Source organism: Castanea sativa, chromosome 12, assembly GCF_040712315.1.
Source record: "Castanea sativa cultivar Marrone di Chiusa Pesio chromosome 12, ASM4071231v1".
NCBI lineage: Eukaryota > Viridiplantae > Streptophyta > Magnoliopsida > Fagales > Fagaceae > Castanea > Castanea sativa.
This window is the reverse complement of record NC_134024.1, coordinates 5,224,080-5,239,766: the sequence shown is the minus strand read 5'-3', so window position 1 is coordinate 5,239,766 and position 15,687 is coordinate 5,224,080. Positions and strand designations below refer to the sequence as shown.

Genomic DNA, 15,687 nt, shown 5'->3' with positions numbered 1-15,687 from the left:
CTTACAAGCCGTAGTCACTAATGCAAAGACGAGCTTCTCCATCGAGGGGTACCTCTCTTCTGCGCCACGAAGCACTCGGCTAGTGTAGTACACTGGCTTTTGTACCCTGTCTTCTTCTCTGACCAAGGCTGCGCTGACAGCTACTAGGGAAATGGAGAGATAGAGGAACAACTCTTCCCCTAGTTTTAAGGGACAGGTATGCTTTCAGATCTTCAAACGCTTGCTGACATTCGGCCGTCCACTCAAATGACTTCTTCAATGTGCGGAAGAAAGGTAGGCATTTATCCGTTGCTCTCAAGACGAACCTATTTAGTGCGGCTACTTTGCTATTGAGGCTCTGTACTTCCTTGATGTTTGTTGGTGGCGTCATCTCCATTATCGCCCGTATCTTGTCCGGGTCGACCTTAATACCTCTTTGGGATATCATAAACCCTAGAAACTTTCCAGCCGTCACCCCAAATGTTCATTTGTTCAGATTTAGTTTCATGTTGTAGGAACGAAGGCTATCAAAGGTTTCCTTGAGGTCTTCCAAATGGTCGTCTTCTTGTAGACTCTTTACTAACATGTCGTCCACGTAGACTTGAACATTCCTCTCAATCTGATGTGCGAACATCTTGTTCATCAACCTTTGATATGTGGCACCTGCGTTCTTGAGTCCGAATGGCATTACTTTATAGCAGAAAAGACCCTAGCTGGTGACGAAAGAAATCTTCTTCTGATCAGCTTCGTCCAGCTTGATCTGGTTGTAATTCGAAAATGAGTCCATGAAGCTCAGCAACAGGTGTCATGTTGTCGAATCCACCAAGATGTCAATCTGCGAAAATGGGTAGCTGTCCTTGAGGCATGCCTTGTTTAAGTCCGTGAAGTCTACGCACATCCTCCACTTCCTGTTGGCCTTTTTGACCATCACCACGTTGGCCATCCAGTCGAGGTTGTATACTTCTCGTATAAATTTTGCTTATTGTAACTTGCGAACCTCTTCTACTATGGCCTTGTCCCGTTCTTGTGTGAACACTCGTTTCTTCTGACGGATGGGAGAAAAAGAGGGCGATACATTCAGCTTGTGGACTATGACCGAAGGATCAATTCTAGGCATGTCTTCATGGCTCCAAGCAAAGACGTCCTGGTTCTCCTTTAGAAATGCTATGAGTGCCTGGCGGACTGGTAAGCTAGCAAGAGTGTCGATTCGGGTCGTTCGCTCAGGCCTAGAGTCATCAAAGAGTACCTCTTCGAACTCTTTCACGGGCTCTGATACCGTACGCTATTCTTCTATGCACATGGTTTGTAGATGATTTTCCATCTCCAGCATGGCAATGTAGCATTCGTGCGCCGCTACTTGATCTCCTCGTACCTTTCCCACTCCGTATTCAGTAGGGAATTTGGTCATCAGATAGTAAGTTGAAGTTACGGTCTTCTATGAATTAAGAGTAGGACGGCCCATGATGGCGTTGTAAGCGGACGAATAGTCAACAACCAAGAACGTGACATCCTTGGTGATCTGTTGAGAGTAATTACCGATTGTTACAGGTAAAGTGACCACACCGAGGGGGTACACTCTTGTTCCTCTGAACCCAACAAGTGGCATGTTAGTTGGAACCAGCCGTTCTCTCTCAATCCTCATCTGCTGGAATGCCAGATAGTAGAGTATATCAGCTGAGCTCCCATTGTCCACGAGGACCCGGTGAGTGTTGTAGTCCCCCACTCATATCCCAACTACAAACGCATCATCGTGTGGGTGGTAGAGACATCGAGCATCCTCCTCTGTGAACCCGATTATAGGGTTGTTGAGGCGTGCCATTTTTGGGACCAAGCTCGTCAACTAGACGTTCTGAACGATCCTGAGGTAGGTCTTGTGCGCCTTCCTTGTTGAACCTGTGGTTGCTGTGCCCTCTACAATCATCCTTATGTCTCCTAGGAGTGGTCTAGGACGCTCGTTTTCCCTCCTGGTGGCTTGCTCTTATGGTTGGTCTGTCCTCTCCTTGCTAACGAACCTTTGCAACTTTCCTTGTTTGATAAGGGCTTCTACCTACTGCTTCAGGTCGTAGCAGTCGAATGTATCGTGACTATGATCAAGGTGGAAGCAGCAGTACTTGTCTCTGGACCTCTTGCTAGGGTCTCCCTTCAACTTGTCATGAAACGTCAAGGCTCCTTCATCCTTGATCTGCATCAAGACTTGATTGAGTGGGACATTTAGCGAGGTGAAGTTCGCAAATCTTCCAGTGGGAGGTTTTGAGCGCCTATCTTCCCGTCTGTCTTCAGTCCTTGTTCTCTTCCATTCCCTATCCTACTATGCTTCTTCTTGCCTTTCCCTCTTTTTGGGCTTCTCTTTGTTGTCCTCCTAGCCTAGCTTGGTTACTCATGTTCCATATTTTTAGAATAAGTTTAGTGCCACACATTTTGGCACCACAACTCGCGAGTTGTGGCATTTATTGTGCCAAAATGCAAGTTGCGGCATTTGTTGTGCCGAAATGTGCGGCACTAAACAAATTCATATTTTCGCGAGTTGCGGCATTTGTTGTGCCGAAATGTGTGGCACTAAACTTATTCATATTTTCATGTCATGCCATACATGTCATGTTCATCTGGTCATTTCAGTACATCCTATGCAAGGTCAATTTTGTTGTGGCCCCAGCCGCGAGTTGTGGCATTTGTTATGCCAAAATATGTGGCACCAAACTTATTCATATTTTCATGTCATGCCATACTTGTCATGTTCATCTGGTCATTTCAGTACGTCCTACGCAAGGTCAATTTTGTTGTGCCCCTAGCCCTTCATTGGTCCATATATTAATAATGGTGCTGAGCTTTTTTCTAGGTCCATTATTAATTTAAAAACATTTAAGTACTCTTGGGCCTTTGCTCTCACATTTATAATAATCCGATATGAAAAGCAACTCAAGGTCATTTGTGATCCTACTAGCTCCCATGATCCCATAGAAATCCATATCAATATGAATCCTCATCCTAAAATATTTTTAATTCAAATTTCACACTTTTGAGCTTTAGGTTCATATAATCAAAAAAATTTAAGTTCAAGATTTGGATTTTGAAAGCTATGTATATACCTAGGAAACTAATTTTCCTAAGTTGTACTTAGTCAAATAAAATAAAAAAAAATCCTAAGTTGTCATGTTTGATATAATATTTATGTGGTCCATCTTGTCTCTTTTTTTTTATTCTCAAAAAAAAAAAAAAAAAAAAAAAGACAAGATGGACCACATAAATATTATATCAAACATGACAACTTAGGATTTTTTATTTATTTATTTGACTATGTACAAAATTAGTTTACTAGGTATATACATAGTTATCAAAATCCAGATCTTGCACTTAAGTTTTTTTTTTAATATTATATGAACCTAAAACTCAAAAGTGTGAAATTTGAATTTAAATCTTTTAGGATGAGGATTCATATTGATATGGATTTCTAACAATGCCCCCTTCTCTCTTTGCACGCGCACACACAAAAAAATATATACAAATTTGATAAATTGTGGAATGATTTTTTTTTTTTTTTTTTTTATAGTGGAAACCGCCATTTTGTTAAATGATAGATTTGTAATATCTTTTTTCATTTACAATGAACGTTGGGGCTTAATAATGTGGATTTGTTTGTCTATAACGTAAGTTTACATTATTAGTGCCATTTAAAGCTATAAAAGTCCAAGATTTATACTTTTATTTTTTTATACAATATAGAATTTTTACTCTAGCTTAATCTAAGTATATATATGTGTGTGTGAAGCTTTTTTTTGGAAACTTGAATCTCAGCCCTTGTCCCTCACACTCCACAAGTATTTATACTTGTGAAGTGACCACCACACCAAGATTTATACCATCAGCCTTAAGTGCTTCCAATTTTTCATTAAAACACAGTAGCTAGCATTGGCTTTAGTGCTCTTGGGTCTTGACTCTTGAGGCAACCTCTTCTGCATCCGGAATCATGCTTATCTTTTAGCTTACTGCTGCTGTGATCTCTCCATTTGCGTCTATATATTTACCACCTCAATTCCAACATACATTCGGCTTCTCCGTGCATTACTTTACTTCATGTCATACATATAATTACCACCTCAATTCCAGCGCGTTCTTCTTGTGTGATGGTTTGGTTTAAGTTCTCTGCAACTTCTTTATTAACATATCTACCCCATTGCTGTTTGTGGCTTTGCGCTATAACCTGTGGGTCCTTTCGTTGTCCTCCTAGCATTGATTTCTCACGTTCCATATTTTCATTTCATGCCATACTTGTCATGTTCCTCTGGTCATTTCAGTACGTCTTACGCAAGGTCTTTTGTTGTGCCCCTAGACTTTCACTGGTCCATATAATAATGGTGCTGCTTGCTTTTATGGAGTGGCTGCTGCCCCACACCTTCACCGCACGTTGGCCTTTTCATAGTGCGTGTGACATTCTTCTCTTCAATACCACAGTGTTGTTTGGAAGTATCCTCTTTGCAAGCAAGTAGATTTCTCTTCATGTGTTTATCAAAGCAAAAAAACTAATATGACAAAAAAATTACACAATATTTGCCACAACTTTTCATGTGGCTAATGGTGATTTGTGGATAAAAAATAGTGGGTAAATATAAAAATAATAAGCAGTTAATTACCGTCTACATAGGAGAGGTGTTACGAAAGTTGTAAATTTTTTAGTTTGTTTGTGATACGTACTAAAAGAACCCTTATTAAAAAAAATATATATTGCTCTTCATGCGAACTATTTTATCTTATTAGGTGCTTTAGGATATCTTTGGTCGCCTTCCATGTGAAATATTATCTTATTAGGTGCTTGTAATTGCCCATGCTTACGCCAAAAGCAATTTCCGTACACCCACTGCAGCTTTTTTTTCCATACCAATGTAGTATACGGCTATGCACGTTTGACTGTTAACACCCCTTTGAATTTTAATCCAAATCGCCATATCTTCGATTGGTCTAATGCTCAAAGGTATCCTTTTACTGAAATTCATTTCAGAAATATACTTTCCAATGCTTCTAATTCTATCTCTTTCAGTTTTTATAATCTGAAGTCTCAACCTTTCATTATTATGAGAATTGAAATGGATGGATAGCATATAACAAGTTTCACTTTGTTAAATTTAACAAATACATGGCTGGATGGATCTAGTTGTATGAATTTATAATGAGAGAGAGAGAGAGAGAACAATTTTGCTATTCATTTGGGAAATGGTTAAATTCAGAGCCTTGCTTAATTACAATGCAATAATGTGTGGATGAAAATGCTAAAGTCACCAACTATTTTACAAACTGTGATATGTTGGATGATTATTAATAATTTAAAATGTGATATTAATAGTGGGTCCATATAAAAACCAATAATTTTTTGTCACATCAACAATTTGTACCTGCAATAGCATTACTCATGAGTGGACTGATATAGATAAATAATAAACATCTTACTTTGTGATAAGAAGAATCTTTGATCTGATGTGTCTATACCCGTAGCATTACTTGTGAGTGGAAGGATACAGATAAATAGTAAACATCTTACTTTGTGACAAGAAGAATTCTGAATTTGATGTGTCCCTTCATTTTCATTTGGGTCACAAAGCCTCGCAATGCCGTCTTCATAGATACAAGTTAACAAAAGAGCCAACTTGGGGATCCTATAGGAAGAAGAAAGAAGACGTAGAAATCAAAAAAAAAAAAAGTGATATTAATTGTGAACTTATACAAAAAGGGTAAAAATTTAACACATCAACAGTTTGTATTTATTGCATTACTCATGAGTGGAAGGATACGATAGACAGTAAACATCTTACTTTGTGATAAGAAGAAACCTTAATCTGATGTGTCCCTTCATTTTCGTTTGAGTCACAAAACCTAGCAATGTCGTCTTCATGATACAAGTTACAACAGGGCCAACTTGGAGATCCTATAGGAAGAAGACGTAGAAATCAGTATGCACCAAACATTACCCTAATTGTACCCCACAAGACAATTTTATTTTTCAGCTGAAATAACAAGACAATTAATCCAAGCACATGAAAGGACCCAAATCATGACCCCATTAAAATGTGACAAGACAAAAGATTCCACATCAGTTGGGGTCTACCTTATTATATATCTTTAATTAACATTGTATTTTTCTCATTCACGTACAGTCATACAATTTATGATGATAATCACAAGTAATCATAAATAAACATCATCATATCATTATTAACAGGTGCTCATAACCCAAGGACTCTTGTTTAGCCACGTACTTGAAACCAACACTTGTCCAATTCTCCCTTATAAGCCTTTCTACTAGTAGCTTTCCCACCACCATTACCTACACCAGTACACCACCAAAATTGAACAACATTTTTAGAGAATTTCAGAATCTCATCCTCCTTTTTATCTTCAATAATGGCTTTCTGTCATAGCTCATGGTTGTTATGTTTATTCATCGTCATCCCAGTTTTTGTTGATTCAGCTAGTCATGACAAGAAACTTAGCCTTGGGCCTGTAATCAACGTAACCAAGCACCTGTCTTTCCTGGATTTCAACTTCAATAAAGACCCCAGAATTTTCCATGATGTCAGGCTCTTAGGCAGTGCCAAGTTCTCAAACGAAAAGGGTGCTCTTCAAATCCCTGATGAATCAAAAGCAGTTGATCTTAAAGACCAAGCAGGTCGAGCCCTTTACTCCTCTCCTATTCGACTCCTTGATCCTCACACCAAAACTCCAGCTTCCTTCGAAACCACCTTTGCTTTTCAAGTTAACAATGCTACCCACCTTAGTTCTGATAGTACTGGCCATGGTGGTAGTGGCCTTGCTTTCATCATTGTCCCAGATGAATTCACTGTGGGAAGGCATGGACCTTGGCTTGCCATGCTTAACGATGCTTGTGAGGATGACTACAAAGCAGTGGCAGTGGAGTTTGACACTCATCGAAGTCCTGGATTTGCAGATCCTAATGACAACCATGTGGGGATCAACTTAGGAAGCATCATTTCCACCAGAACAATCAATGTGTCCGATGTTGGTATTGTCCTAAACGATAGTTTGGTTCATCGAGCTTGGATCACCTACGATGGTCCACGTCGTTGGATGGAAATTCGTTTAGGATCAAAACATGAAGATTACCCAACAAAGCCAATCTTCTCTGAGCAACTTGATCTCTCACCGTTTCTCAATGAATACATGTTTATAGGATTTTCAGCTTCCACAGGCAATTTGACTCAAATCCACAACGTCTTGTCATGGAATTTCACGTCCACAAGCCAAGCCTTTCTTCGTATTCCTTCAACAGAAACATGTGAGGGCAAGATCCTTGTCGAGGGTGGTTCTGGGACTAGGAAAGCTCGTGCAGAACCATCAGGCAGCTTCTTGATTTTTATGGCTGTGGTAGCTTTAATTCTAGCTGTTCTGCTCAGTTTGTTCCTTAATAGTAAGCGTAAACGTGATAAATCACACAATCTTAGTATCTTGTTGTCTGAGAAAAAAGAACGACCAAGGCCTCCAAATAAGCCTCGCTGGTTCACTGTTGCTGAGATTTCCTCTGCAACTCGGTGTTTTAGCGAATTAGATATATTGGGTAATGATTCAAGAGGTGTTTACTATAGAGGGAAGCTCTCCAATGGCTGTCAGGTGGCTGTGAAGCGGTTCTCAGCTCAGTTTCTGAACTCGCAGGGTTTAGATAGGCGGCGTTTGATGAAGGAAATTGGTTCTATCAGCAGAATTCGTCATCCAAATTTGTTGCCTATCAGGGGTTGGTGTCAAGATAATCGCCAGGTAATGGTTGTGTATGATTTCTTTACCAATGGAAGCCTTGATAAATGGCTATTTGGGGTTGGTGTTTTACCATGGACTCGGAGATTCAAGGTTGTGAAAGATGTGGCTGAAGCACTTTGTTTCTTACACTCCAAGCAACTAGCACATAAGAATATGAAAACTACTAGTGTGTTTCTTGATGTTTGTTTCAGAGCAGTATTAGGGGATTTTGGTTTTGTGCTGTCTGGGAATGATTCAAAACAATTCGAATCAGCAGTGAGTCAAAAAGCTGATGTGTTTGAATTTGGCGTCTTTGTGTTGGAAGTAATTGCTGGGAGGAAGAGGTTGGACTCAGAGATGGATCAGAAAGAGAGGGACCTGTTGGATTTTGCTTGGAGAATGCATGAAATTGATGAGAAAGTGAAGGTGGTGGATGGAAGAATGGGAACAGTAATCAACTTGAAGCAAGCAATTCGGGTTTTGGAAATTGGGTTGCTTTGTACGCTAAATGAGGCTAAAGGCAGGCCATGTATGGAGGAGGTGGTTGAGTTTCTGACCATGGAGGGTCCAATTCCTGAGCTGCCACAAAGTAGGCCTATTGCTTTGTTTCCCTACAACAGCGCCACCGGTCTTTGCAGCGGCTATTCTTGTGCTTCTTTCAAGTGAAGTCACATTGCCATGGGGTTGATTCACAGTTTCAGGGCTTGATAGATAGTCTTAATTTTGTCCTAAATGAGGCAGAGGCAGGCATCTTACAATTCAGAAATGTGTGTATTTTCATTGAAGCCATTATGTTTTCAAGTGTAGAAGATGATAATGCATTTGTATCATAGGTTCAAGATTAGGGAATATCAATGCTTTTTCTTAAATTGAGCTTTGAAGTTGAAAAGATAACAGATCGTTTGGGAATTGTGTTAAAATGTTGATTCATGCAAGTGAGTATCAATGTAATTATTTAATTATTGGTTTGATATGAAGCGATTTTGCTTGATTTTCTAGACAAGGAGAAGTAACATGTGCTTTGCACAATACAACCAATTTTAACAAATCCTTAAATTATGTTAAATTACCAATTGTCCCAAAAACTTAAATTATTAGGATATGATAAATTTAATCATTTAATCACACAAGCTTTTGGGACAATCGATAATTTAACATCATATCATAGCATAAGATCTCGAGTTTAATCCTTGTCTTATCCACTTTACCTCCCATTTAAATTTTCACGTATTAGGCCTCACCTATTAAAAGATAGTTTCGGCCCACATGTGAGAGGAAGTATTAGAATTATGTGGTTAAATGATTAAATTTATCATATCCCAATAGCTTAAACTTTTTTATTCTCAAAAAAAAAAAAAAAACAATAGCTTAAACTTTTTGGATAATCGGTAATTTAACAAATTGCATACAGCCTGCAAATTATGATATACACCTGCAACCGTACCTATCTTGTCTGAAAATTGGTGTGGATCATATATATGTTGGCCTATTGTCTTGCCACCGCAATAGGCCTAGGAAAAGGTATATATGGTTTGCTCAAAGACTCATTATGTAATAGACTTATAAAGAACAACATTATGTTGTACACGAAATTGGTAAATGTGCTAGAACACTTCAGGTAAATTGTCTAATGAAAGATTAGTTTCTTTAAACAATCATTGAATTGTATAAAAAAAAAAACAATCATTGAATAAATTAACACGCAGCTTAAGTTAAGAGCCGTGTGCATAACTCATTACCTACCGGAGTGAAATTGGCATTATTATGGATATTCTTCTTAGCAATAATTGTTAGAGTAAGATTTTTGGAGGTTTGGAAGGCATCACATCATTAAAGATTATAATGATCTATAGTTTAGGACCCCCACTGTTTTGTCTGATGTTGTTTGATAAGGATGGAAATAATTAACCGACTGGTAGGTATTGTGGGAGAAAATACAAAATGTTTTGGATGCATGCATCCTCACATAACCAAACACAACAACCAAACTCTAAATATAACATTTGAGGCTATTAAATCTGTCACATATGTCTACATCTTGGGATTGTTGCCCTAACACAAATCTCTTCAGCCAACACAAGAGGACAACTAGCTTGCAGGTCTACTACCAAGTCTTAGGTAGATTTCCCACCTAAAACCTCTATGCACCATAGCTCTATTATTTTCCATTTTCTCCACTAGATTTGTTTTTTACATAACCATCGAAGCTTCCCTAACCAATGTCTTCTTCTTTAGCAAATGACTAGCTTGAAAGTTCATCACTGTTCTGTTAAATTTCCATTATGTACCCAACATTTTACTCACCCAAAAGTACTTGTACAAATTTGTTCTGAAAGATTCAAGTTAAACCATCTCACTGAAGGTTGGAAATAGGAGCTGTTCTTTTTTATTTTCTTATTTCCCCCCGCCACTTAACCAGGGTAGATAAAAAAGAAATAAATATAAATAAATACATATATTAAAATTTTATATTTTATTATTACCTTATATGAGTTTTAGAAAAATCATAATTCTTTTTTTTCCCTTCTCTGTCACCCCCTCCCCCTTAACCACTATGTGTGTTAGGAGGGACCATGTGTTGGGTTAAGTTTGGGCTTGCGGTATTTTCAACCCAATCTGATTTTCTCATATTGAAAATTTTACAACGCAACTCAACTCATGGTAGGTTTAAAACCAGCCCAACCTAAGCCCAGGGATCAAATTTGATTGGGTTGTCAAGTTGGTTTTTTTTAAGGACTAATAAAAAATTTTATTTTTATCCAACTACTTAAGTTTAATACTCAATAAATTATTACTATACCATTAACATTCCAACTTCATTAAAACCAAATCCTAAATTTTAAAAATAAATCAAAATAACAAATTTAAATTAAGTATCAAAAACCAAAAAAAATAAAATTATCTGTTTTTTCAAATTATTAATAGTGTGGATTGGGTTAGGTTATTTGGGTCGAAAAGTTTGTCAATCAAAACCCAAAATATGATACCTCAAATTGTGTGGATTGGATTGAATAATTGTATATTATATTTGTCTGATGAGTTTTACATTGAATGTTTACTAGATCAAAATGAGCTATATATTCGATTATGATAAGCTCTAAATGTAACTTGACTATTCCTTTTGTAGTATAGCACAAATGTGACTAGCACTATTATTGGGTAATGCAAAATGGTGTCATGACCAACCTAGTAATGTCATGCGGCTCTAGAACATTACAACACAACGTATTAGGTCAAGTTGAGTTGGGTGGTTTTTAAATTGGTGAGTTTAATGCACACCCTTACTCTTAATAATTACTAGTCGCAGACTCACGCGATGCGTGGGAATAAATAAATATTTTGTAATTGTGGTATAATGTATAAATTGTTATTTAAATTTTGTGGAAGATAATTTGTTCTTCCTACAAATTAAACAATTTCTAAAATCATTTTTCATCTATCCATCTTTACAAATATATCGTTTTAATATTTTTGGTGTGTTTGATTAATATTATTCTTTTTTGAAGTGGTCCATATGTTTCCAAATTATGTTATGGTATGTTTTTTTTTTTTTTTTCTTTTTACAACTAAACTCTTTAAATTTCAAATATATCATTCAATTTTATCATTCTTTTAAAGGAGATTACCATGATAATCAAAACTTATCACAAAATTACATATGATATTACTCAAATAGTTAACAAACACATTCAAAAACATAGCTAGATTGTATTTTGATATAAATTCAAATTCTAACTTTCAAAATAACTAAGTATTATGTCAAACAAAAAGCAAACAAAAGCTATATAAGAGAGAGAGAGAGAGAGAGAGAGAGAGAGAGAGAGAGAGAGAACTGAAAACACACAATACCAAATCGTATTAACTCAAAATAGTATTATAAAAAATATAATGATTCATCAACAGTGGCATGATTTATATATAAAAAAATAAAAATAAAAAAGGAAGATTTAAGTAAAGCTTGATTTGATTTTAAAAAAAGAGTAATTCTACGACCACAAATTATTTTACAATATTTTTTCAAAATGATGATGTGATCAACTTCTTATTGGTTTTCATTTAAATCCACCATTAATATCACTTTTTTATTTACCAATAACCACTCATCACATCAGGAATTTGTAAAAAAATTTGTAAAAAAAAGTTTGCATCTCTAGCATTACTCTAAAAAAATGTATAGGTAAAGAAAAAAAAAAGTGCTACATTTTGGGAGGCAAAAAAAGCATTCCTATTTCTCCCACTATTTTAATAATTATTCACTATATTAAGCTCCTTTATTTACTTCATAAACATTTTTTTTCATACTTCCCAACAATTTTTTCCCTTAGTAACCTAAAAGGCATGTTATGAAAAGAAGATTTATTAACATAAAAGGCATGATCTAAAAAAAGGAAGATTAATTTCAAAAAAAATAAAAAAAAAAGAAGAAGGAAGATTTTAATTAAATTTTATTTGATTTTTAAGAAAACATATAGGTGAAGAAAAAAAATAAAAGTGATATATTGTGGGGAGACAAACAAATCACTCCTATTTCTTATTAGAAAGTGCAATGGGTATTTGTGTTTCGATCTGGCTTGATATCATGCCCTAATACTAAATAATATAGTAATATATTTTAGGTGAGCACAAACTCGCATTGACCCCAACTTAACATATATGTGAAAATTTAAAAATAAAAAAGGACTCCATTCTCTTCTGCGGTACCCAACAGCCTCCAAAAGACAGAAAAGAAACTCAAATATTGATTTAATTATGACTAAACATACAATAATTTCTTAATTGATTCATGTAATCCATGCCTATTGGGTTGTCTTATTGGATTGTCCTATGAATTTCTGATGGCTCTTGATCTCCTTCAACAAGAAAAACAACGTCAATCTTACTTTAGGTTTGTTCCAGAGAGTTTGGGAGAGGAAGGGGTGTTTTAAGATATTTTTTGAGCTTGCTGGAACAGAGGAGGGGAGCTGGCCTGTTAATCCAACATCCTAGACCACATAGTGAGAAACACTTCCAGCAAATGCAGGCACTTTGGTCCATTTTGTTCCACCTTGAGGTAAAGTAAATCTCAAAAAAGGCACCCTTATATTCGAATTTATTACATTTACATTTCCTATTATGTCACTGTCATTGTCACTGAACAGTATTTTCCAGCAAAAATAAATAAATAAAGGTGTATGTGCCTCCATTTCCACTTTCAGTGCCCACAATTCTAATCCATATTAAACATAATAAACTAATGAAAGTTCCACTAACACTATCAAATTTGAGCAAAACATATATATATATATATATATATATATATATATATTCCAAAATATTTGGAAGGAATCAAGTTTTCCCGGATACAATTTACATCAGCACCGGAATCAATCATAGCAATAGTATGAAAAGCATAATCATGTGAAACAACAATTTTGACTTTCGTAAACTATTTTGGGAGCATCATATGTTTAACAAGAGACATTTGATTATCAATTAAATTAATCAAGACATTGTCAGAAACATTACCAGAAGGAGGAGCTTGTTACACCTTTTCTAAACCATTGGATTTAATTAGATCCAATGGTCAAAAAAATGTACTCATTAATGTTAATATTCTGATAAGGATCTCATTTATTATCCTTATTTATAACATTCCACACGTATGTCTAATCCCAAAAATAGGTATATTTTTCTCTCTACTCTCTCTTTCTCATCCACTACACGTTTCTCTCTCCTCCATTGCTCTTCCACCTCCATTTTCATAAAGTTCCACAGCCATATAAAATCTGATGAATCAAAAACTCAAAGTAATTAAACATAAGGCTAAAGTAAATAACTTAAAAATTGAATCTAACATTTTGTAGAATACAAATGAAGCACATGCATGCACTGGAGAATATATATTCCTTATTGAAATTCTTCAAGAAGCTTTGGGAATAAATCTGCTTAAATCGACCAATAATCACAAATATCAACGACGCCTGACTTTGTTGACCCAGGTGTACTAATCTTTAAAGCCCAAATTGTTTCACACGAATCTTCCATTCAATTCTATATATATAACCATAAGAGCATCCACAGTTGGAAATTTCATCATATCCTATTTTACCATCCCAAAAAGCTATTTTATCACTTATACAATACCATTTTACAATACACCCAACATCCCAAAACTCTATTATTTTACCTTTTTATTAAAATAATATTTTTACACAATAAAATAATAGAGAAATGCTACGTCCACAACAATTTTACAACATTTTTACAACATTGCTTACCTGTCATTGCCAAGTCACAAAACACAACTTAAATAATCTGACTAGGAAAAAGAAAACAAAAATCTGACTTGGAAAAGAAAACAAAAATAAAATAAGATGAGAATTCAAAACAAAGCAGATTTCGGTGAGGAGGGAAAGAAAGGGTTTTGTAGGAGGAAGAATCTTGCTCTCACACATTGGAGGCGGAGACGGAGACGGAGACGGAGGCAGAGACGGAGGCAGAGGGCAGAGGCAGAGACGCTCACTTCTTCTCCCTGCCGTCGCACATCGTCGTCGCTTCTCTATCTTCCTCAAAACGATGAGACCCACATATCTTTACCTTTCTCAGATTTTGTTTCTTATTGGAATACTGAGTTGTGATTGTAAACGATGCTCGCAAAGTGTTTGATACAATGCCTGACAGAAATCTTGATGACGCCTTGAATTGTTTCAAATTGATGGTTATGCTTTATTTGCTTGTGCTAGTTTAGTTGATGCAATAGCTGGAAAGGAGATTCATGGAAGGATTCATAGGCATGAGCCACGAGATTCATGCGAAAAGTTCTCAGGATTTGTTTGTAGTTTCACAGTTGAAAGGGATAATAATTTTTTTTCCTGTTTAAATGAAATTTTGTTCTACAAATAATGCGTTTGCGTATATTAGTTGAGAAGTCAAGATAATTGAGGGGCAGTAATATGGAATACACTAGTCTGATTGGCCTTGATAGCTAATGTGTTAAATCTAATGCTCTCAATCTATTAGAAGCATATATTATTTGTTGTATCTACTTCATATCTGAAACTCTGAATACATACTTTGGCCTTAGTTACTATCTCATTGAAATGTCCTACCACTTGATTGAATTAGTGTTCAATTACTCTTCATACTTTGCAAAGTAACAATTCTCCGTTGTTTGTACTCAGGGAAAAAAAAAATACTTCTTGTTTGTTGTTTTGTTTTTAAGGTTGCTTCAAGTACATCAGGTTGCTTCTAAATTATTTCAACCAAGCAATTTACGGGGCAAAGGGATTTTGTAATAGAAAAAAAGTGTTTTGTGGGGAAAAAGTTAAAAACACGTCTATAATAAAATTTTAAAATAACTTAGATCCACTAATGACAAGATTGATTAATTCTATGCTTGGAGACTTTGTGATGCATAACCATAATCTTTTTACTTTATACCCTTCCATACTACTTTCACATCTCACTTGAATCAAGTCATTTGAAAGTTGCCAACATCTGAATGCTTTACACATAGTAATGTCCACTTGATAGTCATCTTTGATACTTTGTGTTAAATCTAATGCTCTCAGGATTCATAGGAAGTATTTGTGATGCACTTTTACTCTTATTTTGTTTGTTTTCATTAACAAAACTTAAAAATCTTACTTAATCCTTCTATTTGATTAGACTTTACTTCCTTTACCACATTAACTAATTATTATCATTGATCTCACTAATTTAACCATCACACAGCATGAGAGACTTTTACATTTCTTGTGTTATATGCCCCCCATTTTTTGCGTTATATTTGATTATGAGAATCTATTGACTTATTTCATCTTGAATGTTTCAGGTAATTGCTAAACTTGAAAATCCTGCTGTGAGTCAGTACTGTACTTTACGCTTATTACAGGTAGAGACTAGTAGTAGGTGTTTTTTTTTATAAAAAAAAATTCCATTTTCAAACTTTGTTTTAAAATACTGTGCATTATATAATGTATATTGCAGACA

At 35.7% G+C, this 15,687-nt stretch overlaps 1 protein-coding gene across 1 annotated transcript; it reads left to right on the top strand.

Moving 5' to 3' along the window:
- The first annotated feature begins 6,206 nt into the window (after window positions 1-6,206).
- Window positions 6,207-8,714, top strand: LOC142619974 (L-type lectin-domain containing receptor kinase VIII.2-like). Its single transcript, XM_075793391.1, has one exon. The coding sequence runs from the start codon at window positions 6,370-6,372 to the stop codon at window positions 8,380-8,382; it is 2,013 nt and encodes a 670-aa protein (XP_075649506.1). The 5' UTR covers window positions 6,207-6,369; the 3' UTR covers window positions 8,383-8,714.
- Window positions 8,715-15,687: the final 6,973 nt, after the last annotated feature.

Excerpts from the sequence above, each read along its gene's own strand:
- LOC142619974 (XM_075793391.1), top strand. The coding sequence starts at position 6,370 with ATGGCTTTCTGTCATAGCTCATGGTTGTTATGTTTATTCATCGTCATC.